General features: G+C 38.7%; 1 protein-coding gene across 2 annotated transcripts in view; it reads right to left on the bottom strand.

Moving 5' to 3' along the window:
- Window positions 1-2,665: 2,665 nt before the first annotated feature.
- Window positions 2,666-11,267, bottom strand: part of CD99 (CD99 molecule (Xg blood group)) — a 28,097-nt gene continuing 19,495 nt past the window's right edge. The window contains exons 5-11 of one of the 2 annotated variants that reach the window (XM_055702644.1): window positions 11,068-11,109; window positions 10,880-10,921; window positions 9,329-9,400; window positions 7,964-8,005; window positions 7,337-7,447; window positions 6,473-6,529; window positions 2,666-4,542 (exon numbers count right to left, since the gene is read on the bottom strand). In XM_055702644.1, the coding sequence (XP_055558619.1) occupies window positions 4,517-4,542; window positions 6,473-6,529; window positions 7,337-7,447; window positions 7,964-8,005; window positions 9,329-9,400; window positions 10,880-10,921; window positions 11,068-11,109 (392 nt within the window). In that variant the 3' untranslated portion in view covers window positions 2,666-4,516. The remainder of the gene's footprint in view (window positions 4,543-6,472; window positions 6,530-7,336; window positions 7,448-7,963; window positions 8,006-9,328; window positions 9,401-10,879; window positions 10,922-11,067; window positions 11,110-11,267) is intronic. The other variant, XM_055702645.1, reaches the window with a different exon arrangement.

Below are 11,267 nucleotides of genomic sequence, written 5' to 3'. Positions count from 1 at the left end.
CTCTGTCAAAGACATGCAACTGCTTGCCCAACATATTAGGTAAACAACATTATATATTAAAAACAAATGTAAGGCCTTATGTCTGACCATAAATTGCAGTTTTATCACTTTGAGAAATCATTGAGCCATTTTTTTTCTATTTAAAGGGAAAACGAAGTTCTGCCTAATATGCACCTGACAATGTGGATGAATTGCCTATTTTTTTTGACTTGTTCTTTCAAGAAAAAAAATCTATTTAAGAAATAGCAAATGGGTGGAGAAACAGAGCCAGTGTGTCTGTCTGTTCTCTACACCATACACTTTTAGCCCATCAGGCCTCTTTTAGATGAGACAAGCTAAAAGAGGACAGTCACAACTCACCACGGTGGCAGCCCCATCCTTCCTGTGGGCAAAGGTTAGACATTGCTGTCTTTGGCAGGGATGACCTACTGTATGAGTCTATCCAAGATGAAAGAACCAAATTATACACTAGATCTACTGGGGAAAGCCATTAATACCCTACAGTATTTATCTTTTGTCATAAAAATGGAAGTATTTTAATTAAAATATTAAAACATCTACTAATATTAGACATTCATTTAAATATAAGCCAAAGACACAAGTGAATCAGTGATAAAATTTCTTGGAATAGAAGAATACAATTCTTACACGCTAGCTAAAACTTCAGTGGTTTTTCATAAGCAGATGGAGGAACATGCATGTATTTTATTCCGGTGGTTCCTAAAGTACTCCAAATGCAGGAGTTTTAAAAAACTGTATTTTTGCTTCATGCAAGTCCTTATCCTATTCCAAATAATCTCTTCACTTTCTTTCAAATGTGTCTTTTATATCTGTGTAACAGAAAACAGCAAAAAGAAATAATCTTTTCAGTTTATGAAAAGGTTAAGGTTTGTTTCATAATCTTGTCAAGTGAAAAACACACAGAGAATAGTACAGTTTAGATAGTGGCCTAAAATAATTAGCCAGAAAAACACCGAAATGCACCATTGGGAGTGTAATTCAGCCCAAGGTACACTGAAAGCTGAGTGCACTAAAAAGTTTTCCTTAGCATTCAAAATTTGGCACAGATATTGGAATGAGCATGAATAGGCGCTACAGTAAAAACCTGCCAAATTTTATGCTTAAGAATTGCCTGCTTTCATTTCCACAGCCCGATGAATTCATTTGGATAAGCCTGGATATTTGAAATGGACGTCAGGTTTGAAAACCATCAAAACATTTTTCACGCCGTCCTTCTCACCTAAAACTGAAAGTTCTAAAAAGCTAAACTGCCACCTCAGCTCCCTTGTAGAAGAAGCTAAAGTGACATGATAACCGACCAGAAGATCCTGCTTTGCTTTTTTTCCTCCCGTTACTGAAAGTCACTTCTCCTCCTCAAAGGAGGTAGACTGGAAAAACAGCAGAACTGAAGAGGGTGCACCACAGGAACAGGACAAAACTCTGTTGCCATCCATTTAAACTTAGATTAATGGTGAAGGTACCTCACCAGGAATAAACTTGCAGTTTGGGCCTGGAAAGGACAGTATTTTTTCATCCCACTGCACAGTCTGATCAATACCTGTGTGGAAAGTAGAATGTCAATTCCCAGACTGGAATCTGAAAATCACTGGCAGCCCACATGGCCATGGTGGGCAGCAGCTGACCTGAGGGAGATGATCATGAAAACGCTTCAGCAGGGTGATGAGTAATTGTGAAGGGATAATGTTCCTTGACCCAATGAACGTAAGAAATACTGAACGAGGATGTTTAGTTACACAATGCAGGAGCATTTTAACTAGGAACAAGATCAAAGTCTCAGTGGGTAGTGGGGCAAATAGCAACATAGCAATTAATACCCTGATATCTAAAACAAGCGAACTGCAACATTCTATCCACACATCAGTAACAGAAATCCATAAATTGGCAGCTTCTTACAAGAGAACAGCCTGAAATGTCAAGCCTTCTCTTTAACCTTTTCCTGCTAGGTGATAGCAGGCCAGTCTGTCTTTCTTCTCTCACAACTCCAGCCTACAAAGCCATAGACAAAGCCAGTGGAGATGAGAGCTGTTGAAATTACCATTACAACACCCATTCCCTCCAAACATCATCTCAGGTTTGCCTGCTCTGTGGAGTACAGCTGTGCCCAAATTTCATGCAGCAATCTATGTCTGTTTAGACTGGAAAAAAAAAAAAAAAAAGATTAGCAAATCTGTTACTATTTAGTCACTTGGCAGCCCCTGCATTGTCATCTCATTTAGCTATGGTCCTCTCATATCAGATGAGACAAAGACACATGGCCCTGCAAAAGCGTGTAAAGCACATTAGGATAGCTGGATGAGGAACACTCAACACAAACACCATGAAGTTGCCCATAATAAGTCTTCTATCGCTGTGCAAATCAGCAGATTTTGTGTTACCAAATCTAGGTGTTCTTCAAAAGCCATGCCTGTACTTCACACAGATAGATGTCTTCTCTGCACTTCACACTGGCAAGTGCCCTGTGAAAGCAGCTCACAGCTTTGTTGCTACTGGCCAACTTTCTTACCGATGTTTTGATCATTTTAGAAGGAATAAACCTGAAGTGCTGATGGCGCAAGAAGACAAACTGTCTTTGAAGACTGCTCCTCCAGTAGAGCACCAAAATTTTTGTATATCTAGAGCTACTACAAAGGAAAATACTTAAACATTTCTTTTTCTTTTTTTTTAAGTTTATTTTTAGAAAAAAAATCACAATGTTCATAGAGGTTTTAGTAAGTAAATCTTAGGCTTGCAAAAGCTGAAGAAGGATTCAAGAGTCTGGTTAGCTAAAAACTAGTTTGAACTTCCCCTGCCATTCTATCCCTAACAAACACTGGCTTATTTCTGTTTTCTCTACACTTGGAATTTATTATACCTGTTTATTCACACAGGTAAGCAGTACATTTCATTTTGTATTTACACAGATCAAATGTTTATATAAAAAAATCACTTTTCCACCCTCAAACACACTTAAAGGTTTTAGCACTTTTATACTAAAAGTAGTAGGGCAAAACGAGGTCTACAAATTAATTCCAATACAAAATACTAAAATCTGTGTAAAGCTTTGTTGCAAGCTAAGAAACATATACAAGAAATTCTTAAATGAATTATCCTTGGCATACATTCATATTTGAATGTACAGATATATTTACATGTTTAATATCCAAATTTATAATGATTTCTAAGATGTTCCATGAAATATCGTATTTCTGTAGAACCAGGTGGCTGAAGCACATTAGTAAGACACATACTGTAAAATGGCATGAAAATTGGAAACAATTAGAATGAAAGTCAACAGAACTGGTCAGACTATTCCTTCTAGACAGAACTAGTTATTATTCCAGACTTAGTCCCTTAACTGTTAGGAGTTGCAATTTTCCATGTTTCCACAGATACTTGAAACCCTCCTGTGGCTTTCAAGAGCAAAGCTCACAAGTGCTTTCAGCTGAGGATGCAATCATAGGTCCTTATCCCGATGGAAATTCTTCACAAGCCCAAAAGCATTCTTCATACATATGCTATTTATAATGTTCAATGAATGCTTGTGGAGTGAGGCTGGGTTGTTCCAGTCAGTCTTGCTATTCTGTACTTTAGAATTGTAGTACTGGTTCTGTCTTTTAAGTGTGTATGGTAAGCCTTCGAATTCAACAGTTTTCTGTTAAATTTTTGGTTATGGAAGCCTGAAGATGTTAATTTCCACACCCCAATACTTCATCTATTGTTTAGGCAGCTGCCAAACATCAATCTCACCAGATGTACAAAATCCAATTATGGTTCTGATTTGCAAATCAGGCTTTTCCACATCTGACCAGCTCCGTACTTGCTAAGCAGGAAGCACCAGAAAGGTTGAAGGTTCTGTGTACATTAGTTTGGGTGTTCTGAATCTGTACCAGACAGATGCAATGAAAAAAAATGCAAAAACAAGACTGAATTTTTGTCTCTTGGATGCTCAAGAACAAGTATCCCTTCCCTGGTGGCTGACCCAGGCAGCTACACAGATTGTATCAGCAGCACCCACACCCAGATCCATTACCCATACCAGTGAGCCATTTGCTTTCAGGTGCCCACAACACACACCAAGTTGTTTGGTTGGTACACTCACTGCATACAGGATATTAAAAAAAATGTTTGCACTGCCTGAAAGCAAAGGCATAACAAAATATTAATTGCTTATTGGTTTTGGAGAGGTAAGAAAAAGTTGAACATACTGAATGCGCTTGAGACACACCCATTTGTCACAGGAGTAAAGGAAAGAATGTAAAGGCACAACATACTTCTACACTCCTGTCATTAAGGCCATATATTGGTGTGCAACAATGCTTCACAGGGCTAACCATACAGAAGTACTTAGGTCTAAGTCACACTCCCAGAGGTGTTTAGCAAACAAGAAGTGTTTCCTCATGCAACTTTAGACTCTGTTGTTTACATTATGCTTTTTTGTTTCCTTTTTTTTTTTCTTTCAGGCAGAACGCAGACTCTGTATCCAGTTTCAGTGATCTGTTCTTCACCATGTTTTCTTTTAGTTCTCCAGAAGTGTGCGCTGCACTAAAAAGTGAAAAACAATTCAAGATTAGTACACTAAGTTAGTATCCATTGTAAGTTATGTATTGCCATGTAACAGTATATGCGGACAACAGACTTTTTCAGTAGGTATTTGAAACTGTGGGATAAATTCAGGTAAGCAGAGGGTTGATTCTACGAAGCCAGTACCTTGCATACCAAGGGATATTACATCTCAGATTTCTCACTCAAATAACCACGTCCTACTAGCTCCTTGTAGCTATCTACACCTGCAGTACAACCCAACAAGCAGTTTCAGACTTGCAGTTTGGCAGATGCGAAAATGAAATGGAGTACAGTCTGCATAAATAATAGAAAAACTGGGTTATTGAAAGAAAGTGCTAGCCTAGGTTATCTACATTTTCAGGAAGTCAAAGATAAGTCTACATAAAATTTTCAAAACGCTAACCTGTGCTGCCATGCCATCTGACCTGGCTTAATGCAAGCCTGCTTCTAACTAGGAGCCATGTTGGTACAACAGTGTATTACAAAAAGCAGAGCCAGTGTCTGCTGACTCCCAGAACTTAGGTAAGGAGTAGCACCACGCTGACCATGGTTGCCCAGCTTCTTGGCTCAAAACATGCTCATGCTTGCTGACAAAAATATAAGAGAGGTATGAGATTTGGGATGTAACATGACATCAATACATAGGCAGGAGTAATAATTTATGATAACAACCCAAGTTTGACTTTGTTGGATAAAACAAAGTATGCATCATCTGACGCATTTCACATCTGAGTTCTGGTGAGTTTTGGCCAAAATCTGAGCATATCCTGACTACAGCTCTTACGTTAACTGCCCTTGGTAGAGGTCTTTGAACAATACTGCTTGCTTCACTAATGCATAACTGAATTGAAGATACCTGACTATCTGCAGTCCTGACTTCAACAGCCAGTCACAAAAAAAATGTTTTTTCCTTGAGAGTTTTATATATTTGACTGCTTAAAGGGAAAATAATTATGAAGAGGATCATGAGACAGATGGAAGCTTTTAGCAAACTAATGAAATACCTGAGAGAAGTAAGGTATAAATTTTTGTTTCTAATTACAAAAAAACAGAACTAGTTCTTCAGGTTTTAGATTAAGCTCGCAGCAGAATACATTGTAAATTTATACGGCTTTGAGATTTTAACATTCAGCATTTCAAAGACACTCATTAAACTTCAGCATTAGGTTGTATTGCTTTTTCCTTTGTTGACCAGTCCAGAAGGCCAAGTTTTCACCTATGCTGTTTCCTCCAGATCTACCTATGGCTTTCCTGGGGTTAATCCATCAGCCAAGTATCCTAGATAACCATACCTGGAAAGGTGAGGTTCAGGTTTTATTGTTTTAAAAGAGATCCTTCCACAGCTATCACCACTGTAGAAAGATTTATTATCTGATAATCCTTTCATACATTCTGGTCACAACAGAGAATATTTTAGTTCTAAGAACATGCTAGTAAGTTCAGTCCTCCTTATCTCCAGTGTAGTTTCATCTCTGCCCAAACACTATTAACATTTTAATAAACATCTGTGCAATTCTATATGGGTTTACAATCAATCAAAAAAACAGTATCAGATTCCAATCAGACACAACATACACTAATGAAACATCTGTCAGCTAATTGCATTATGCATCACACTAAGGGAGCAGGCTTCATCCCTTTACTTTCTCTAAGCTCCTGTATTTCAAGGACTCCTCAAGGCAATAAACCAATCTGTTCAAAGAATAAAAAGCTACAGAAGAGTGGCTGTATTATCAGAACTGTAATCTTTATTCAGTTTTAAGTGAGTTGTCACGTTAGTTACAAACAATTTTTTGGAAACAAATCAAAACAGTGCAAGTAATTTTCTCCACTATGTTACATGTCAATAAAGAGCATTTAATAGGATCCCCACCAAAAAGTTGATCTTTCATCTAGATTCTTCTCTTACCAGGTGGCTCAGATTGTGCTCCTCGATGGCTTTCCATATTCACATTCTCTTCATCTGCTGGGAAGCAAACAGACGTTTAGTATTCAAATTCTCTGCTCTTTGAAGCTGTTAATTAATAGAGGTAATCTGAGAGAAGAAACAGCGCTGAACAAACTGGGCTACTGATAGCAGTTGAGTTGCCCCTGTGTTGCCTGCATGTTAATTTTAACATGCATGCTAGATGTTACTCAGTTTCCAAACTACCCAAATTACAAAATAGCAGTGCCTGGCTGGATGAGTGCTCTTCACCAACCAAAGACTGGAAAGGACAACAACAAAGCTTCTACCAAAGTTCTCTCATCCAAGTTCTATCTTACATAGGTGGAAAGAAAGCAGATAGCAAGCAACAGACAACTGCAGAAGAAAGATTCATTTCGAGGTGAACATCTGGGTAGTTGTCAGAAAAATCATATGTAGGCAAGCATCTTGTGAAGACACAAAGGTATGATTTGCAAAATTAGAAATGACAAAGTATTTTTCAGCATGAAAATAGTCTCTAATCCCCAACCTGCACTCAATTTTCCTTAAAGAAATGTTCTCCTGCATTCTCTCCTACTTACTCTTTCGCGGGAAGTGCTTTTATTTTAAGAAATGCAAAGCCTTAATTCTTGTCTGCTTCTGAAAGTCTAAATTTTGGATGAGGCATTCTTCAGACACCCACTCTTAAGACAATCCTCTCCTAGTAAGAGAGGTTACTCCCTGTGAAGATAAATTCACTGTGCTATTAAAACCACCTTATGCCTAAGATCAATTTCTAGACCCCATATAAATACAAAAAACCATCTCTCTAGACAGTAGAAACCAAAACTAATGTAGAATTCTTACCGCTTTGTTTGAAACAGAGTTTCTTCTTCTGGTAAGCAATGAAACTAGACACTGCTCCAATCACAGTAGCAAGCACAGCACTCACAATTCCAGCTATTGCTCCCTGAGAACCTGGGGGAGAAAGTTAAAAAAGTTAGGAGGAAAAATAAAGGTTTGCATACATTTCTCAGAATTGAAAGCAATGTCGAAGTTGGATCGTCTCGAAGTAAACCCTGTAAACACTTCAAAAAACCAACCCTGAAATTATGACATGAAACTGTAGTAAATCAACTCCTCCTGTCTTTGTGAATAATGAAAAGCACATCCTCTAATTCTACTCTAAAATCATTGATTTCCTAGCAATGCATACAGTTGAGTAACTTAAGCATGCCTGTTTTAAGTTTAATGCAATCACGGCACCAGCATCTCTGAGTCCTTAAAACTTGTGAATCACTTGCAACATAGATTTTAAAATTATGAAAGCAGAGCCTGAATGTAAGAATTCTAGATACCACAAAAGTTTTTAAATTGAAACCGACTACCAGCAGTGACCATTTTAGCAGAATATTAGCAATACAGAAAAACCCAGAAAACAAGCTTCAGACACGTAGACACCAGACAACATCACACACAAATTTATGCATTTACCCTCAGCTTCTTCACCACTCTTTGGACTTGGGCCTTTCCGTTCTGTAAAAATGAACAAAAGGTTTAGATTTAATATGTCTAAAGAACACTCATAATTAACAACCTTTTTGTCAATTAATCATGCAAAATTACAAGCCATCTATTATATCCATACAGTGCTAAGCTCTGGCACTCAAACTTTCTATTTTCAATGCACAGCTCATGGTGGTGAAGCCACACTTCAGCCTTGGGTGTTCAGCACTTCTACAAAATGAGCACAGTATACCTGTGAAATCCGGTTTAATCAACTTGCCCACCATTACAGAACACTCCGTGGAAAGGAACAGCATATAACTTCAGAGTAGCATTCAACTGTACTTCCATGGAACCAACTATCTTCTAAAATCCCTGCCTCATTTACTAAATACTTGTGCAATTATCTTGGCAAACCAGACAGAAGTTCCATAAATACTATCCTTATTTCTCACTATGCAACTCATACGACTGAAGCAGGAACCTGTGCAGATGAAAACACCACACAAGTCTCAACAGGTGCTTCTTGCGCCTGTCAATTTTCAATTTACCTGCCCCAAAGGAACCTTGGAAAGTGAAATCTTCCCAAAAAATCAACATCAGTAACCTCCATCTAGGACAACTCTGAAGAACTCAGTAACCAGCCGCATGCCTTAACACCACATCAAGATAATTAAGCTAACTCTGATCTGGAAACAGTGAAGTTGCAGTAATGCACACAGGGACACCTAGCCCCATCTTAATGATGGCCATTACTGCAGCTTTGTCTTTCAGACCATCTCTGTACTGAGTTGTGCCATAAAAATTAGATATGGCAGATTACTCAGTTTGGTAAACTACGAAATGGTTTTATGCTGCTCAGAGTAGACATACCCCACATCACTGGGAAGTCTTAAAGATCAATTAGTCCTGTGGGACAGAGGAAATATTTAAGAACACAAGGCGGACCCTCTTCTAGCACATCCCTAGGCTTCCTAACCAGAAGAACTAAAAGGAACTGAGAGTATGTCACAGAAGATCTGAAAATAACACCTGGATGCCTTTAAGAACTATATTCACAGTGAATTTTGAAATAAGTACCATATTCACAACTCAATTTTTAGCCCCATCTTTCTTAGCATAACAATAAAAATCACCAAAGGTTTTACCTCTAGACCAGTTTTTCTTAATTATCTTGTGGTTTTTGGCAGAGGCAGAACATACTGCTTTTGAACTGGAATGCATGCTCTTAAGTTTCAGACACCAGAATCAAAGGTATTACAAATTACACCATGCTAACCAGCTTGTGAGCAAGCTTTTATCAAAAGCTCAGGTAACCACAGGATCAATATGAAGCACAACCTGCTATCTTACCATTGCTGCCACTACCGTCGCCGCCTCCTTTTGGTAAACTGCCATCGTATAGATCTGAATCATCAAGGTTGCCTATTAAAATTAAAAATAATATAATCTTACATGTTTTAAGTTCAATGAAAAGACAACTCAAGGCACATAGTGACATGGAAGTTTTCTCTAGATCATTCAGCTGAATCTGTGGTGTTTTTAGGCTCAGCATCATCATCAGTCACATGTTCACGATTCAAAAGCCCTCCCAATCTCAAGTCCCTTCCGCTCGGCACTATACTGTCTAATAGCAGCACTGCTGCCTCTGGACTTCTTGAACAGCTGAGAAGTCAGTGTCCAAAAGCAGGCAGTACCGCACAAGTGTGCTTCCAAAGCAAGCAGGAAGCCCTGTAAGCTACCTAACTGGAACAGCCCAGGACTCGTCATCCTGTTAAAGCAGAGAAAGGGCATGGACAGGAAAGGACCCTTTCTTTTCAAGGCTGCAGCTGTGAATGTTTCTTCAGAGTTGGGTTTCTAAGTCACAACCAGTCTTTGGTACCTCTACGACACACTAGCTAGAGGGAAAAAAAGCGTTCAATATGCCACAGTCCAGTGGCTGCAATTTTTGCATGACAATGAGAAGATCAAAATGCAATTCCCTCCTCTGATTTATTGCAGGACATTGAACCAGTTCCTCTCCATTTCCACTGGACCCTACCTCATGGGACATGAGCACTCCCTCCTTCCCACTGCTGCCAAATTAACCTGTAGTTTATGCAAAGTGAATACGTTTCAAGCAGCAAAACTAAAAGCAGTGCATCAGAGGATGTTTTACTTGGGTGGTAAAAACACTGTACCAAGGTGTGCAAGACTGAATTCAAATACCTGCTGCTAATCAGGCAGGAGAAGGAACAAGAACCAGGGCTTGCATTCCAGGTAAGGACTCTTTACCACCATGCTTATGGATAATGGCATTGTCACAGTTGCATCTATCTGAATCTGTTTTATTCTGAGTTAGGCAAAGATAGAGAAGACCTCTAAAGCACAACAGGCAGGGAAGGACATGTATTTTAAGCCTACCTTCCAAACACAAAAGAATTGTATTTCTTAACTGGGCTTTTAAAAAAAACCCCAAACCCACTAAAAAAATTACCCTTTAACTTTGAGCTTTGCCTTTCATTGAAATGCTTTAAGAATACAGATCACAGGTAACTCCTGCTTACATTTTAGCACAACTAGCAGGGATTCAGTTTTTAAAGATGAAAGGACTCAATCCAATGCACAGATGCTCCACCACAGGCAGCCAAGAACAGCATTGCTCCAAGCACACACACTCTGTCCCATCCTTCCTGCTCCTCACACCATCCCGCTTTTAAGTGAAAGGCAGGTAACTCAACAGGTTTGTTACGGAATTTCAAGACTACTGCAAAGTTTATTTGCAAGACAATATTTCCTCAATCCTCAGTGTTTATTCAGTGCAACATCTGACTGACATAGCAGCCAATTAACAAGGAGTAATTATTAGAAGTTTGAGACAGTAAACCCATGTAATTATTCAGGAGTTTGTGCTAAAAGCCTTACCAGTGTCTTTAGGATGTACAGGTGGACCTTGCTTGGGGTTATCTACACACAAAAGAGAGATTTTTGGGGAAAAAAAGCAAAAGGTTAAAATATCAAAATCAGACTACAGTACGGTAACTTTGAAAGGGACTAGGAAAGATTAACAAATACTTCTCTATGTTCAGAAATTCCTGTTAGGTCAGTCTTACCAGTGTCTCTAGGATTTGCAGGTGGACCTGGCTTGGGGTCATCTGTAGACAAACATAGTATAAAGTAAGCAAAGTTACTAGTGTGAAGAGACCAAAAGCAGAGCATATAGTGACCTTGAAAGACTATCTGACCTAAAAAATGTTATCAAATCTTCCCCGTGCCATTTTCCTTTCCTTTCATTAGCTAATGTTTTATTTGT

The sequence above is a fragment of the Falco cherrug genome, chromosome 2 (assembly GCF_023634085.1).
Source record: "Falco cherrug isolate bFalChe1 chromosome 2, bFalChe1.pri, whole genome shotgun sequence".
Classification (NCBI taxonomy): Eukaryota; Metazoa; Chordata; class Aves; order Falconiformes; family Falconidae; genus Falco; species Falco cherrug.
The sequence above is the reverse complement of the archived record's forward strand: the minus strand, read 5'-3'. Positions and strand labels throughout refer to the sequence as shown.